Source organism: Carassius carassius, chromosome 36 (genome assembly GCF_963082965.1).
Source record: "Carassius carassius chromosome 36, fCarCar2.1, whole genome shotgun sequence".
NCBI classification, from domain to species: Eukaryota; Metazoa; Chordata; class Actinopteri; order Cypriniformes; family Cyprinidae; genus Carassius; species Carassius carassius.
In genome coordinates, this window is record NC_081790.1 from 18,270,961 (window position 1) to 18,287,089 (window position 16,129).

The 16,129-nt window shown below is 35.3% G+C and overlaps 1 protein-coding gene across 1 annotated transcript in view; it reads right to left on the reverse strand.

Moving 5' to 3' along the window:
* The window catches only part of LOC132117358 (collagen alpha-1(XXIII) chain-like), a 139,040-nt gene extending 124,299 nt beyond the window's left edge, over positions 1-14,741 (reverse strand). The window contains exons 1-2 of the mRNA XM_059526606.1: positions 14,150-14,741; positions 13,744-13,813 (exon numbers count right to left, since the gene is read on the reverse strand). Of these exons, the coding sequence (XP_059382589.1) occupies positions 13,744-13,813; positions 14,150-14,434 (355 nt within the window). The 5' untranslated portion in view covers positions 14,435-14,741. The remainder of the gene's footprint in view (positions 1-13,743; positions 13,814-14,149) is intronic.
* Positions 14,742-16,129: the final 1,388 nt, after the last annotated feature.

Below are 16,129 nucleotides of genomic sequence, written 5' to 3' on the forward strand. Positions count from 1 at the left end.
CGTGTCTCTGACTTAGTGACAACACTCGTTGCCTTCTCTAGTGCAGCTCGATATTTGTGATATCACAAACGAGTTCAAACGAGTCATTAAGCAACATTACAGACTAAAGTTGAAAAAGTGAAAAAGCATAAATGGACCCCTTTAAGAATATGGTCCCTGGAGAATATTTTTTATCAGCTGGCAATTTTTCAATGCACATTCAAGTGTGCCTGTTTTTAAATTCCTTAGCCTGACTTTCAGTCCACAAGGCTGGCCAATAGTTCTCATCTCTCTCATCATCTGACACAAGAAGATATAAACATTGTATTCAGTTTAACTGCTGCACACAGACACACTAATGTCACTTATGGCTAGTTAAGTTGGCTTGATAAAGCCAACATACTGTTATACTATTTAAACTTATTCTTCTTCTGAGACCAATAATTTTCAACTGTACTGTACCTTCTCCTAGGGATTTAATGCTACAGGCACCAAATTTGTCCGAGACATTGGACATGATCTGAAGTTTGTTTCTATATTTTCTAACTAATGAGACTTAAAGTTTTCTATAAATAATTATCAAAAATCAAAGATTTCCTATAGATTTGCATTGGCTGAGAAAAAAATGCCATCTCTAGAGGACAACCGCAGCCCACTAGCGCTAGCCACAGGATAAGAATTCTTTAAATTCCCCTCATTTACTTTAGTTTTCAGACAGTTATATTTACAAAATAATTGCATACTTTTCCTTTATGCTGTCAAGCAAAGCTAACATATTTGATCATGACCAGGTCTGACGTCCAGAGACAAGTGTGAAAAAAGCTTGGGACAGATGACTGATCTGTTACTGCTCCGATGGGGCCACTGGTGCGTCCTCACAAAATGTAATCATCAATTGGCAAGTTTAAGCCTTGCCAATTAAAACATTCAAGCAATTTGTTTCATCTGCTGCAGCGGAAGCATCAGCAGCTTTAGGGGCAGGCTTACAAAAACACAGACAGAGTGCAGTTTGAGTTTGCTTTCGTTTCATATCTCCTTTAGTGATTCACTTTCAATACTGTGCAAGAGTTACACAATAGCACTGGTCATCAACAAAAACACGGTGTGATTTTCAAAAAGTAGGTGCTTTGCAACATGGATAAGGTGAAATTATGAATAAAGGTGTGAGGGTATTGGTACAAAACGATGTTGTTACGTATCCTCGTGTTTTTTTTAAGTTGGTATACGGAAATCCTTCACCTTTCCTAGTGGCTATACGGTGTATACCTGCGTATCATAGACTACACCACTGGTTGTAATGTTGGTGTAAGTAAATCCACACTTGCTGAAGAAGCGTTAGCAAACTCTTGAGCAGCAACACCAGTACCATGTACTCCGCCATTGTTGTGTATGTTTGTTCGCACTTGTGCATGTCTACATACCTAACACAAACTACACAGGTGCATGACTTCACTGTTTTCAAAGATTCCCATATTGGGCGTTTACGTGAAAATGATAACGGTGCCCCAAAATGCTGTTGTCGTGTAAACGAACAGGCAAAACACATACATATTTTCCCATTTTTGGCTGAAACGTTGTGTAAATGGTCCCTAAGATTCATCAGACTGTTTCAAACAATGACTGAGTTTGTCATTTTGTAATGAATAATTTATAAAGAAGTCCGGCTCATCAGTCAGAGTCATTTGATCATCAATCAATAACTGCACTGCTGGCCAACTATATTTCTGTCCGACGTCAACAAGGACAATCATCAAAACATCTTTGTTGATCTTTACATAACATTTCTATCAACCATTCACCCCCAAACCAATTTTAGCAGTATGATAAGTATAGGTTTAAAAGCCTGAGTAACAATCTTATCGTCCATCATTTCCCTCTGAATTTAAAAATATTTATTTTTTCCAAATGTTTGTGGTAGTTAAATTTTTTTTTAAGGTTTTTGAAAGATATCTTGGTTACACTTTATAATAAGGTTAATTAGTTAACAACAAATTAATGTTTAAACTAATATTAACTTACAATGAACAACACATTTGTTATATAGTATTTATTCATCTTTGTTAATGTTAATGAAAATACAACCTTTCATTGTTAGTTCATGTTAGCTCCGGTCTAATTACTAATATAAACAGATGAAACTTTGGATTTTAATAATGTATTAGTAAATATTGCAATTACTATGAACTAAAATGAATACGTTTAATTTGAACTAAGATAAGTTTCAAACAATATATTTTTCAATGTTAGTTTATTTTAACTAATGTTAACAAGTGGTACCTAATTGTTAAGTGTTAATGAAATCTCAGTAAAAAAATGCAGTAAAAACAATGCTGTGAAATATTATTATAATTTAAAATAGGACAATCCTTTTTTATTTCTTTGGCACTTTATTAAATAAAGAGTTTGTCAAAGCAGCTTCACAGAGATAAACAAGAAAAGAGCAGAATCAATCATGGAAAATCAGATTCTGCCGTAAAATACAGCAGTGTCATTATTTAGTTCAAAAGTGACTGTTTTAGATTTTTGACATATTTTAACATTTAATTTATTCTTGATGCCATTACATTCATGCTTCACATGATCCTTAAAAATTATTATAATATGCTAATTTGGTGCTCAAAAACTTTTCTTATTATCAATGTTGAAAACATTTCATATTTTGTTGTAACCATGGTGCATTATTTATTTATTTATTTAGCTATTTATTTAGTCAAGATTATTTGATGAACATAAATTTCAAAGAACAGATTTGAATGTAAGTTTTTGAGTTGTTAGCAAACATAAATGAAATACTCCCAAATAAATCAAATCAATCAAATAAAGAGTCTGTGGAAGAAACAGAAAAAAAAATCTGGAAATCAGTATCAATATCCATTAATTATTGTTGTAAAGTCCAAATTTACCCTATTTACTTTCCTGATGGTATTGTGCTGAAATTCAGTCCTACATTTTTACCTCACTGTCTTGTTGAACTCTTAACTATAAATATTGTGGAGGAAAAATAAAGGGCTACTGTATCATGTTGACTTTAAGGTCATAGGTCACATCTAATTTCACAAACTACTTTAAGTTATTTTGAGCACTTCAAACTGGTCAACATTCTCAACCTTTAAATATGGTGTTTACTCCTAAAGTCAATAAATATGTCAAACAACTTAAACAATGTAAAGCAGACTCAAAAAGGTAAAAAGCTCATTGTATGAACTGAACTGCAACTTATAAACAGAAGCTTTCAATACATTTGAAGATTTTAAAGGTAATGCCAGTTCATCTTGTGTAGGTACAGGTGTCTATTATAAAAAGCAAAACTGAAAATGGATCAATGAGTGTCAGTATCCCTGACCTGATCTTCAAAGGTGGTTCAGAGCTGCTAATAGAGCCTGTCCAACTGCACCTGATGTTAAGGGTCCAGCGTTAAACACACAGGAAGGATTCAGTTCTACTGGGTTTACTTTTACTACCTGTTCTCCCAGTCTGTCCTCAACTAAACAGAGTAATGACATTAACATATGTAGGCCAGAAGCCCTGTCTGTCTCCTGAGTTTCCTCCTATAACTCTGCTGTGCCCAGATCTCACACTCTTTCCATTAGAAGCAAGGGAGGGAAGACGCCACTCCAGAAAGCCTAAATCTTGACGCGTGGTAACGAGAAACACAGGTCTAAAGTCTGGACTATATTTCATCAGAAGAGCTTTGCTACTGGTGTGCACCTGCACTGCCCATGATCTCTGAGGCTCTGGGAGAGCTGGGTGTTAATTCTCTGTTTAGATTATTGGTAAATACAAGCCTTCAGGCCTTTTACAGGGGTTGGGCATCCTAACAGGCTCTCACAAAAAATAAACAATAATAACACACAGAGGAACAACTTATTTTAAACTGCCTACAGCCCAACATAGGACAAGAAGATTGGGAAATGGATGGATATTTCACATTACAGTTTAATTTCAGATGTTTAAATATTGGAGGGACAAAATATTATAGCTTTAAAATTATACAAACATAATACATTTAAAACTCAAATAGCAAAATCAAAAAGCTGCAACAGAATATTATTTATCTTTTTTTCTACCCACCATCAGATGTATAAACATAAAGAAAAACATAAAACGATGACTATAAACTGATAACAATAATTAGAATCAATCTCATGATTTCCAATAAGGTTTTAGAATGCAGAATGAAACAGTCATAATGGAAAAGTCTGTACATTTTACAATTTTAACTAATCGAAAAGCATCTTCACAACCCCTGGTTATGCTGAACATTTCACCGCTTTCAGCCAAGTTACAGTCATTCTAATATTAAGTACAGCAGCACTCTTTCTCATGCGATATTGGCTAATTTTACAACTATTTAATGCTATGAACTTTAGAGTTCCATGATATAACTGATGCACATCAGACATGGTTAACTGAACTTTAGCATCAACAGTAGTGATATAAAACAAGGCACAGTAAACTCACTTTCACTGGAATTACTATAATCACATCTGCAGATGGCTAAATTAAATGCTCCCAGTCTTGGATGAGCATACATAGAAAGTTGAGCCAAATTGGGACAGATGCGCTGTATTACTATAAATGAAAGAGACAGAATAATCAAAAGTGAAAGAAGGTTCAGTAGGAATCATTTCCTGGGCAGTGGATTAACTCTGAACAGACAGTTTGCATGTTTAGTTGCAAATAAGTCACTATCTAGATTAGTAATAACAATAATATGTTTTATTTTTATAGCGCCTTTTTAAGAACCCAAGGACTTTTTATACAATAATTCAAGCAAATTGGCTAACAAAATACTCCAGACACTTAAGAGCCCGAAGGCATTTCACAAAATAATACAAGCAATTATGTCAAGATGGTGGTCTTATGTCATACAAACATAAGTTGAGAAATAGAGAAGCAGAGAGGTAAATGAGTTATTTAGAGAACAAAGTGAATAGATGAGTTTTAAGTTGAGACTTAAAGGCCTGGAGAGAGGAGGCAGCATGAACATTATGGGGCAACTTATTCCATAGCTTAAGCCCTACCACCCACCGTAGAGAGTTTATACTTGGGCACAACAAGCAAGTTATCATTGCTAGATCTGAGAGTCCGTGCAGGAATGTATGGTTGCACTAACTCGGCTAGGTATTGAGGTGCACGGCTGTGACAGGCCTTATAAACTAAAACTAAGAGATTGAGCTGAATACGTTTGGCCACAGGAAGCCAGTGAAAGTTTGGTTAATATCATTGTTAATAAGTTAATAACTTTGGCAGGTAAGCCACTATATAAGGAGTTACAGTAATCCAATATGGAGGTTATGAAAGCATTGATAATAGTTTCATCATCTCCAAAATTTAGTGAGGGATATATACAAACAATATTCCACATTTGGTTTAAAAAAAAAGATTTAACAATCTGACCAATTTGTGAATCAAGTGTAAGTCAGAGTCAAACAACACTTTCAAACTTGACACTGCTCTTTGGTCAAGCATATAAAACAATATAATTCAATTAAATACATTTCTAAATAAAATAATATACAATTATTTAAAATTATATCAATTAATTCTGAAATTGCATGCCACTGATACATGTTGTTTGAACGACATCACATTTCTTGGTTGTTGTCTGACCCTCAGTTGACTTTGTGTGGACTGTGTCCAGGCTGACAGGAGAGTCATTGGTCTAGATAACAGTCCACGGTCTCACTGACACAAGCTATCCTGGTTTAACAGTGTAGTAAACATTACTCCTTCACATTGTTACGCTTAATCTATTGATTTCCATCATTTACCTAAAGTGCTCATTCCAGGCCATAACACTAAACCAGACTCACATTGTTTAGGCAAACCTCTAATCCATCCTTACACTTCAATGACCTTTCACGAACGGGATGTTCCTTTGTGAACCAGACTTAACATTTTTAATGTTTGGCAGAAGCCATGTGCGAGAAAGTGGAAAAAATTAGGGGGTATTTATTCCGGCTCATTTCTCGTTTTTCCGTAATCTGTTTTGCTGTTCCACTATAGAGTAACATTAACAAACAGATGAAAACAATGACGAGCACTTACATTTTCTAAGTAGGTGGGAGAGACAGACCCACCTCTGTTCTTTAACACACACTGACAGACTCTCATCAGGACATGAACGCTAGGGGGATATCTGGAAGTTAGTTTTTCTCAGTGAAGGATGAGAGGGATGCAGACAGTCCGTGATGTGAGTCATTAATATGTCTATATTGACACAAACACACAAACATGTACACAACACTCCATTAACTACTTGCATTTAAATGAAGATAAAGCCTTAGACATTATGCATGTGAATCTTTATACACAGTAAGGACCCAGAAATCAAACTGAAAGTCAATGAAATCCAGTATATAATTTATGTCTCTCATATACATATGTGAGAAAACTAAAATTAAATAAAAATGAATAAATAGTGCCAGGTTTTTGCATTAATATGGCCATTTTTTGGTTACTTTATTTAGTTAATAAATAAATTTCTTACTTTATGAGTATGCCTTTTTTTGGCCAGTGTTTCAAATTTCTCCTTGCCTAGCAAATATGCATTTTATGAAAACAAAATATAGAAATACAAAAGACTTGAAGTTTAGATGGTACAATGTCAAACTTTACAGTAAAACTGTTGACCCTGTTACTTATATAAAAGCATAAATATATCAATAAATCTAACTAAATATATATATATATATATATATACAACACACAATCAGTAAAAAAATTGGGATCAGTATTTTTTGGAAACATTAATAATTTTAATAAGCAAGATATTGATCAAAAGTAACATAAAATTATCATTAATTAAAATGATCAATTTATGTAAAAATGTTTCTTGAGCACCAAATCAGCAGAATGATTTCTGAAGCATACTAAAGATGGGAGTAATTGCTGTGGAAAATTCAGCTTTGCCATCACAGGAATAAATTACATTTTAAAATATTTTCAAATAGAAATTTAAAATTGTAATAATATGTCACAATATTACCGCAACTGAATTTTTAAATAAGTGCAGCTTTGGTAAACATGCAACTTCTTTCAAAAACATTAAACATTTTAAATGTATTAATTTTATTCATATATCTTGAAATGCCACAATGCAATTTATTAACAATTACATATTATTTGTCTAACAGAATGTTTAAAATACAGATGAAGCTCCCTAGCAGTGGACAAAGTCTGATTTAGACTATCACAGGGTTTCCAGACGTTCAGTATACAACCCCCCCACCAAGTGCTGGAGGCCTACATTCACTCAGGCTCAAAAACCACAAACACACACATACAAACACACAGCCTTCCAGAGCCAAAACACACATATAAACAAGCTGTGTACGCTTAATAGAAAATACAGGAAAAACTTTCCCAACAGGAGTCTGTCTATCATGGGAGAATTTATCCAAAATTTTAACAGGTCAGCACCGTGCACTTATAAAATAAAGAGTGTGTTTTTCCTCTGGTGAAGATACATAAAAAATATATATAAATGACATCTGTTGAGTTGCTCTGGTTGAAAGAGGAATGCATCTTAATCAGGCAATCAAAACAGGGCTACAATAACACACATAATTAGGAGATTACAATCATCCCGAATCCAACTGCACGCAACTCTAAGTCTGCAAAATAATCTTCACACGGATTTGAATTCTTTCTTTTTAGATAACTGAATGCAGCTGCTCAAAGGCCAATCTGCCTGAGGTTTGTTCATCAGACGTCCCAAAATGAATCAGGACAGGGGTGCACAAACTGAGCATGAAGAGTCACTGGAGATCCACATGTACTATTAAGAAGTTGCACGTCACTCAAGATCCACTTCAGCAGTGTTTCTCAACCTTTTTGATTCGAAAGTCACCATGATATCTCTGTTGTAATTAAATATCTAATTTCTAATAATTAAATATCTAATAATAAAAAATCTACTAGACAGGGAATGATGAGGAACCATTACTGTCTTTCCGATGTTTGACATTAAGTTAAGCAACATGTAGCCTAAATAGCCCAATCTGAAAGTGGTTAGGGGTACTTTTTCTTTTTTTAATTACTCAAGACCAGAATCCAGAAAAGCCCCAGGTGAAAACGATGCAAAACAAACCTCACAGCTTGACAGTATAAAATGTTGCAGGAAAATGGCAGCGAAAAAAGTGCAACCCTGTTCGAAATCTCAGTCTAGGAAACCAGGCTCCAAGCCTTGCACAGCTCCAGGATTCTGCCATGGACCATGCAACCCAAAAGTACAGTTAGGGGAGAAGTTTAAAATGTGAAAAGACGTGGCATGCTGCCACACAGATGGGGATACAACAGAGGGAGAAAATAAATTCTCTGGCTCGCTGGAGGCATTTGAGAGATTTGCAATTAAGTTTAGGCCTGACAACGAAATGACAAGGATCAGTCTCCTTCAATACAAATAATCATGCAAACAGACAGCATGATGTCGGCATGTGCAACTAGACCGGCGACGAGGCCTCATTGAAAGAGCAGGAATGACTGCGAGGAAATGGATATGTGAAAGGTGGATTGTCTCTGTCTCTGTGAGAGAGAGAGAGAGAGAGAGAGAGAGAGAAAGATTTTTAGTGATGCAAGTTTCCCAATTCGATTCTGATTTACAAGCTCTTGATTCAATTTGATTCTAATGAATTTAGCTAGATTTCACTGTCCAAATTTTAATTGTAATTTTTTTTGGTAGAGGCAGAGTTTCAAAGTAACTGAAATTATAGAACCAGCTTAAATGAGACATTTGTTTCGAGAATCAAACTACGCTGGACATGGACTATTTACTGTTTTGTGTTTTACGCACTGTAAAGAATCTGATTTTTATGATACACATTTAGGCTGACATGAATAAGAATGAACCACAACAGTTTCCAGTAAGCTCTTATGAAAATACTCCGTTAATGGCTTTCTTGTATTTCAGATTGTGAATTACCCTGTTCTGTCAACCACAAGTGCTTAACAGGCATTTTAACACTTGTTTAATGAATTAGGAAACAAATTAAAACAGCAACAGCCCTGCCAACTTTTCTGTGCATGCAGGCCGAAACAAACAAAAAAGCTGAGCTAAGATCTGATGAGTAACAACAACTTTTGACCATCTTCACATGCATGAATATCATAATTGACATCATTTTTTAGATTAAAGAAAAAAGATAACATTTATTACTTTTGACAAAGATGAAAAATGTAGAATGTGTTTTCATTGCAGTTATCAAATAGTTACTACAGAACCCTGGTTTTATTTTACTGTGATTGGAGGTATTTAAAATAATCTAGGATTGAGCAAGGAGGTAGAATTATTCTCCAAATTTATGAATTCTTGTGAGGTGTGAGATGAGAGGCAGAGAAAAAGCGCGAGTCTACCGTATGATCAACAAATCACCTATTTTTTCTGATAATCAGACCTAACATACCATAATTGCTTCCATATCCCCTTTCTATTTTCAGCGGGTACATGGCCTCATTCAGATGAAATTGGGAAATGTTGCAGCCAAACAGGGAGGGAGTTTTTACAGTGATGTTGAGAGTATGCCAGAATGCCCTCCCACAAACTACAGACAGATGCTTTTAATAAGCCGAGAGTACAGATCCCATACCGCTATTGCCTTTATTTTGTATTTATTTAGCTAGATCCTGATGGAGATATATTCTGACCGCCTATTTCACAAAGCAATGCAACTACAGACTCATGTCAATTGAAAGTAATAAGAAAAGTTTGTGCCGCACATGTGCTCGCAGGCTGCACTTAAAGGTTAGTTCGCCCAAAAATGAAAATTATGTCATCACCCTCATGTCGTTCCAAACCTGTATGACTTTCTTATTTTGTGGAACATTAAAGAAGAGATTTTGAAAAATGTTGGTAGCCAAATTGTTTTGGTTACTATTGACTTCCATTGTATGGATGAAAAAAAAAGTTCCACACATATATATAATATATATAATAAGATATATGAAAACAAAATATATATATATATATATATATAAGTATTTATAATATAATATATATATAATGTATATAATAAGATATATTATATTATAAGTTTTCAGGAAACATACGAGAGTAAGTTAATTACAATAGAATTTTCATTTCAGGTTAAACTATTCTTTAAAAAAACATCTGCAGTATTATTTTTCGAGCAACACAATATGTATGCTGGAGATTCAATCGCTAAAGTTGGCCAGTCGTTTCTGGAGAAGAATATTTATTCATTTTCCAGTGCATCTCTTTGGCCGCAGGTTTTGAGATATCCACTTTTATCTCAGCAAAGTGAAAAGCCTTCTAACACGGTGTGGAGAAACACATAAGCACCCAGTGTGCACTGAGAGGGCTAGATTTTCACGCTGCCCTGCTTTATGCCTCCTTAAATCAACATGAAGGTATAGCATATGACTACACTTATGCGCAGAGGGGAAAGCTTAACGTAGATCAGACATGAAAAAGTTCAAAACCAACACAGAGGCCAACAGATAATCTGTACCCCTCCATCTCACCCACAGCGAAACCCTTCGAGCTGTAGACGGCTTTTGGAGGAAGCATTAAAGCCTACCGCCTTCTCAATGGGAAGGCCAATAAAACAAGGGCGGATCACATTCTTAAGAAGCACGTTTATCTAAGCATGTCGCGCTGTTTCCAGAACAACCTCCCAATCTGAGAGAGGAGACAAGGTGTCCGGATCCGTGACGGGTTGGGATCTACATCGCCCTGAGGCTCGGGTACGGGGTCACACAGTTATGTGAAACATTTGGATTTTTCATAAAGTAGCTTTTCACAGTCACGCTCATATTTTGGTTTTAAGATAATGTGTTTGTCCGTAGTGACAGTAACAGAGGTTTTCTGAGCAATGGCTAGGATAGCTGCAGGCACACTTGTGAAACGAACGCAGCTGTATTATTGGACTCTGTTATGAATGTGGTATCTATCAACAGATACTCCCTATGAATGCAAACATCTGTATTCTGGTGATGTGGCTGGGATTCTTGCTGTATTGCAATATGTAGAGGAGAGCACTTTGAAATGATGATTTGGTAATATTTTACATCCTTGACAAGACAATACTACAAAAAAAGACAGTAATAATAATTACGACAAGTTCACAAATGCTCACAAGAAAATCCAAAAGAGATGAATGTCAACTGCTTTGAGCACATAGATCACAGAGATTCATGTGCAACCAAAAGGAGAAGGTTTTGAAACTCAAACTTGCGTTTTAGTACATAAACACAATTTTTTTCTTTTTTTTTTTGGAATCTATGTTTCCAAGGACCTTTAACATCCTTGGCACATTTTCATTTCAAAAAAGGTGGATTTTTACTATATATATATATATATATATATATATATATATATATATATATATATATATATATATATATATACCATTCCAATTTTCTTTCCCCTAGTGGTATAATTTGTGAATTATGGAGGTTGTTAAAATGTATTTCTGCTGAACTCCTATCTACAATGAATTAAAATATCATAGGGAAGTGTCCGAGCAGTTAATTGTTTCAGTATCTCATTCATTTTTAGCTCTAAGTGACCAGTGCCATCATTTCAGGTTCAGAGGAAGCCCAAGTCTGAGTGGCTTCAGCTTTGACGAAGCCTGGGTCAATTAACTGCTTTGTTGAGCTCATTAGTTCATGGTCCACAGGTCCTGGTCCTTTTGTGGTTCAAGTGTGTTTTCTGATGTCTGCCTTGAAAAGAAGCCCATTAAAAGCAGAGGAAGGAACAGCAAATTGCACAGACGGATGACTCAGGTTTACCATTCAGCTCAAGAAAACAGTTTGATTCACCAAACGCATCTAAGCCTTTAATTGGAGAAAGGAATTGCAACATAAGCGAGGAAGACAAAAATTCTATTCACTGGTAAGAACTAAGAAACAATTCTTACTTCCAACAAACTGCAATTATATTGTTTGAAAAATAAAGAACTGTTTAAAAGTCTCTTACCTTTTAGTACAATAACAAATACCATTCAACTAAAAAAAAAAAAACAACAACATTATATCACAGTAAAAAACATGTTTGAATATCCATTTTATAGTAGCAGCCAGCCCGTAAATTATAGATATCCTTAACAAGTGTCATGAAACAATGTTTTTGAAACTGCCAATAAAAAGCTCCCATTTGCATTAAATAAAAACATAAAAAACTATTTTTATGTAAACAGTGTATTATCAAATATAAATGATTTAAAAAATTTTTTTTAAATCAAAACTCACTGTTTATGTGATCTGTATTATTTTCTGGTTCTTAGTTGAGGCTCCTTCAGTGTAAGCCAGTGGTATTGTTTGCTTGTTATATAATTGTCAGGTGTAAGTCATTTGATTGCTCAGAAAAGTGACTGAACATCTCTTGATTTTAATACTAGTGATAATGATGGTTACTTTACCAAGTGTCAGTGAAAAGAACATAACAGACAAGTATTAAGTATCTGATAAATGTTAATACGATCTACACAAAATGCATCATGGACTGATGATTCCTCCAAAGATAAATTAATAAAACAGTAAAACAATGTCAGTAAAACAAGTACTTTTTAAGATAACTTTTTCAGTTATTAAGGTTCACTGATCTTACAAGATGACTTTTGATGTCTTTCATGTCATTTCTTCTATGCTTTTATCCTCTTTGATATTTTTAATATCAGGGATGAAAAAGACTGGATTTCATTTCTAGCCACAATACCTCAGGATGACTATGAGAAGCAAAACACAACAAATGCTTTTTTAAATTTTAAGCATGGAAAGGAACAATGTACATGATAAGGTTATATATGAATAGATATGAAACCAGTCCTTGAAAAAGAATACAAAGAAAAAAGATAAAAGAGCTTTAGAGTTGAGTTGAGTTTAATTGAAACTGTAGTGTCCTATGGGGCAGGGCTACAAGTTAAATTCTACCCACATTTTAGCAGCAACATCAGAGGGTACATGGGAGGCCCTCTTTTGGTAGGCACTGCTACCATGAAATCTTCATAGGCTAGTAAATTTCTCCATGCATAATTCCACTATGCCCTGAGAGGGTACCTCTCTTAAACAGTTTTGGAATAAACCTGTCATTTTTTTCTCAGGCAACAGCCAAATTTCCAAGGACTAAAACATAAGAACAGAGCAACAAATTCATGCAAGGTTAAGTATCCTCTGTCTATCCCCTACTTTGCACCGATAGCTGGCAATTAATTTTAATGTCTCGTAGCTGAGCTTACACAATAAATCTGTGGCATCCACCGGCCTCTGTGGACAGAGGAGCGCCACTCTCATTTTTATAACTTCCACATGTGAGTTATTTAATTCAGCATGAGGTATACAAGTTGTGGTTCTGCATGTGGTCACACTGACATGTCAGAACACTGACACTTATCCAACACTTACAACATCTCTGTGTCCATCCATTTAACTTGTCAAAATAATTTCTGTCGATGCGTATAGATTTTATGAGTTTTCAGAGATTCAGCTTGATTTTCGTCTTCTGGAATTAAGGTTATAACTTTAGCGTAAAACGTTAGTTTGAAAAACAGACGGCAAAAATGAAATGCAAGTACAACCTGCAAAAAGTACAGGTGCAAACAGCTTTACAAAGCAAGTCCCAATTGAACTGAACATTCTTATCAACATCACATGCCAGCGAGTGGCAGCTGTCACATGGCTGCTGAATTAATTTATTGACCCAATTTAAGGCATAGTTCAGATTTGAAAATAAAGAGAATATGCTTCAGTTGATCGTTTTAGGAGGGAAAAGAACATAAAATCATCTCATGCAGAGAAACAAACCTGGAGGACACGAGCACTCTTGCGCTGCTTCTCGAGCTGTGCGAATTTTCGACACTCCTTCTTCGAGTCTCTGAGAAAATAAATAGATATTTATATGATATACACTACATATATACACTGATGATTTCAAATTACCAGGATATTTTTTTATTTAAAAAATGTTTTATTTAGCTAAATCCTAAAACGGTACAAGTTATTCAAAATACTTGGGAAACACCAAGCTATATTAAATCAATTTACACGAAAAATTTCACTTCATACTTTACATAGCCTGATAAATATGATAGAACATAATAAATGTTATATATAAACCATAAAAACGACATTGAAAGACAGAAATGTGAACTTTTTTGTAATAATGCTTGTAAAAGAGTCTCAAGAAATAATTAAAACAGAGACGACTCACCTCTTGTACAAGTTTCTCTATCGCATCCCGAAAAGTCGCGTGCGCATCTAGTGTCGCGTGCACAGGTTGAATCACAGACAGTCGCTCCATCTCTAGAAGCTCAATTTTACGCTCAAGATGAGAAGTTTTGACGTTCATAAACAGACAAACTGCCACCGAAGACGCCGACAACATAAAACATACGAGGGTCGTTAAACAATGAAATATCTGTGATGTGTGGTGTCCATTGCTCTGTGATGTCTTTGACACATCTTTTGAATCCCCAGATGAAACCATTTTTGGCATTGTGGTTAAAATATTATCCTTGTTCTTGAATCCTCTTTTGAGACTCGTGTCCTTTATTTCAGTAATGTGGCGTTTATGGCTTCAGCGAAACTGCGGCGGACAGGAGACGCAACGATGTGACGCACACTAGAAGAAAGCTACTGACGGACGCGCGCCTCTCTGCGTCTCGAGCGCAGGTTAAACTGTTTCCCTCTGAAGTGTGTCTCAGAGAATCCAGTCAGCCCTTTTTTTCGCTGCTGAACTGCCGTCTTCAAAACTATGTAAACGACAGATTGCGAATAGTGTGTGTGTGTGTGTGTGTGTGCGTGCGCGTGGTCTTCCGCCCTCTTCGTCCGAAAGGTCAAAAGAAAAAAGTTGAAGGGGTTCTTAAGAGCATCTATTCATTTACTATATGTTTCAAACGTTAGTGAACGCAAAAATGAGATAAGGCTATAAATGAATCAAGGAACTGAACAAAAGTTGCACGAAATAGAAATACAGCCGCTTAAGCGCTTTCCAAGAACTGTCATTATTTAAGATTTTATTATGACACACACATCACATATAAACAAAAACACAAATAAACAAAACACTTAAAAGTTTCCCCTCGAACATAGAAAATATTTATATATAATATTTGATGTATAGCAAATGAAAGATCCTGCTAATAAAGGGCATGTAGCTATTGCAAGGAGGCTTGGTTAAAAACATGAAACCAAGATAGGCTATGTCTTTTTTATTTCTCCTTCCATTTTTTCTTTGTGATATCTAGCAAAAATTAAGCCGAGCCACACTCAAGCAATTGCCAAACCAAATTATTCCTTCCCAAGTAATTCGTAGCTTCATGCTTCAACCGCTAGAGGTCCAAAACATAACTTTAGTCTCACTGCGCTTATATGTGACAAAATACAATTTCGATTGCGCAAGTTGGATTAAACAGAAAAAATGTAGATATAAGCCAGATTGTCCAAAATAAACTCACATTAAACACACGCAAGGGTCAAAGTATGACTTTTGTTGTGCATAGCACAACACAAAGGCTGCGCCTCGGAATGTCAAATTATAAGTTCTTTATTGCAGGAATTGTTTGTATCTGTCTGTAATAAAAAGAGAATTTATTTGCAAGATTATTTGCATTTCATCCTGCAAAATCTCAAGATTTCCCGCTCATGATATCTATGTGCTCTGCTCAAAAATTCATCAGAACTTTTACTGTCTATGGAACTGACTGCAGAACTATACGACCATTTGTAAAGAACAGGCCTTTTGGTGCCATCTGCAGGACAGAGATTATAATAGCACTAATTGTGCAAGGAAAAGGAGCGTAAAATTCGGGAAGCCCGTCTGCAGATCGGGGCGGGGCGACCCACTCTGGTTTGTTTCATATGAATATGTAACCGTATGCTTCTGTCTGCGTTGTGTTCGTTACACATACACGATGGGACGTGTGTGCGTAGTTGGTGTAGGGTGGAGTATGTGCAGTTTTAGCCTTCATTATAATGCAGTTGTTTATTGTAAACTTGACTCTCTATGTCGGTTTTATTGAATCACCAGATGTTAGCTGTTGCAAGTTTAATCTTATTGAATCATTGGGACATTCTAAAACGCTTAAAGTAAAAGTACGTGGCTTAATGCATTATGGTGTTTTAAAAAGAACAAACTCAGTAAAGACATAATTGTGTTTTCTTACATTCAGAAGTAGTGTATAGTGATGCA